At 34.4% G+C, this 1537-nt stretch overlaps 1 protein-coding gene across 1 annotated transcript in view; it reads right to left on the bottom strand.

Annotated features, from left to right (window-relative positions):
• LOC106458651 (ankyrin repeat domain-containing protein 10-like) overlaps positions 1–1275 on the bottom strand; it is a 60026-nt gene extending 58751 nt beyond the window's left edge. The window contains exons 1-2 of the mRNA XM_022385191.1: positions 1252–1275; positions 949–1160 (exon numbers count right to left, since the gene is read on the bottom strand). Of these exons, the coding sequence (XP_022240899.1) occupies positions 949–1158 (210 nt within the window). The 5' untranslated portion in view covers positions 1159–1160; positions 1252–1275. The remainder of the gene's footprint in view (positions 1–948; positions 1161–1251) is intronic.
• Between the last annotated feature and the right edge of the window lie 262 nt (positions 1276–1537).

The following is a 1537-nucleotide window of genomic DNA, read 5'->3' as shown; positions in this document are numbered from 1 at the left end:
AGGAAAGAAAAAAAAACCGTTTGGTTTACCATGCTACTATGTAATCCTAACATAACAAAACAATTAAACTAATTACAGGCTAACAAGTAGCAAAGTATAAAGTTTTTGTATAAATGCTTAACTTAAAGCTTATTCCCATCTTATTTATTACAAAAATACATTTGGCTTGTAACCTGTCTTTGATCGACTTATCAAACTTTTACGTTTTTCGAATTTTCCATAACCACATCAAAATTCAAATACAGACGGCCGTGTTGGTTTTTCTTTTAAGTTTTCACAGAATGTTTCTGCTAAATTAGAAATATACTCACACCCATAGGTCATATAAAGAATTTGAGTAATAAAATATGCAAATAAAACAAATTGAGACTATGAGAGTGAGACAGTGAGAAGGCGAACAGAATATTTCAAATATGACGTCAAAACAGTACGCCACACCAAATGAAATAGTTAGGGATGTGCAATTTGTAATTTATAATATAATCTTTTTATTCACCCAGGTGGAAGTTATATCCAGGCGCTTCTTTGAATGTAGTAACTCTCGGCGGTTTCACTCTGTTAATCAACTTAATCACTGGTACTGTGGTAGTGGTACGGAGACATGAGTGAAGTTAAATAATATCACAGTACGTTCTTGTACCTACGTTCTTGTTTTGATATATAATATACTACTCTTACGCTAAATTGAAGTGTCACAAGTTGTTGTAGTTAGTAGTAACACAATTCAACTTGTATAATTAAATACAACTAGTACTAGTAGCATAGGACTAAACTCTACAGACTACAGTTACTGAGTCAGTGTTATGTGACAGCTTCCTAATAGTAATACTTATAATAATGATATTATTATTATGAAACATGTAAAGAACAATATCATTTTAGTGCAAATTGTCCTCACTCTCTATTTGAGTTGTTCTTAAATAAGCCTGCGGAGAGTAAATCAAATACCTTTCCAAAATATGCTGCCCAATGACTTGGCGTCCACCCATAGAAAGTATCCTCCTCAAGGAGTGAATGGCTCCCGGATTTCAACAGGAAGGAAAGCGCTTGAACGTCACCGTCCCTACATGCTCGATGTAAAGGGAACTTACTATGAAAAATGAACTCATTGTTTTCACACCATACCTCTTCAAGTTGATTTTCTTCGACATGCGTCATACCTATTATGAAACGAAAGTCGTTTTTATATAACCAGACTTTAACTTAACAACAAATCAATAACATAGAGAACCTATGTGGTTTCATTCTTACGTAGCGTAGCCTCGACAACCTCGATTTGTTTAGACATCCGGGTAAGTCGGTAAGGTAAAAATGCCGGTTACTTAACGGAAAGATGCCTAGCTTGAAAAATTTAGCGTCCTCTATTGCTCGAGAGATGCATCGATCGGAGATAGGTGGAATATATGGACTGGATTATTTGGGTTACAAAATGCCATAAAATAGTAATATGCAGAGAATAATAAAAGGGAAGGGGCTAATTGATAAAAAGGGTACATTTCAAGCAACGTAAGACAAGAGTGTTTTTTTTTTTTTTGTA

The sequence above is a fragment of the Limulus polyphemus genome, unplaced genomic scaffold, assembly GCF_000517525.1.
Source record: "Limulus polyphemus unplaced genomic scaffold, Limulus_polyphemus-2.1.2 Scaffold23, whole genome shotgun sequence".
NCBI classification, from domain to species: domain Eukaryota; kingdom Metazoa; phylum Arthropoda; class Merostomata; order Xiphosura; family Limulidae; genus Limulus; species Limulus polyphemus.
Note: the sequence above shows the minus strand (reverse complement) of the source record. Positions and strands in the feature narration are given on the sequence as shown.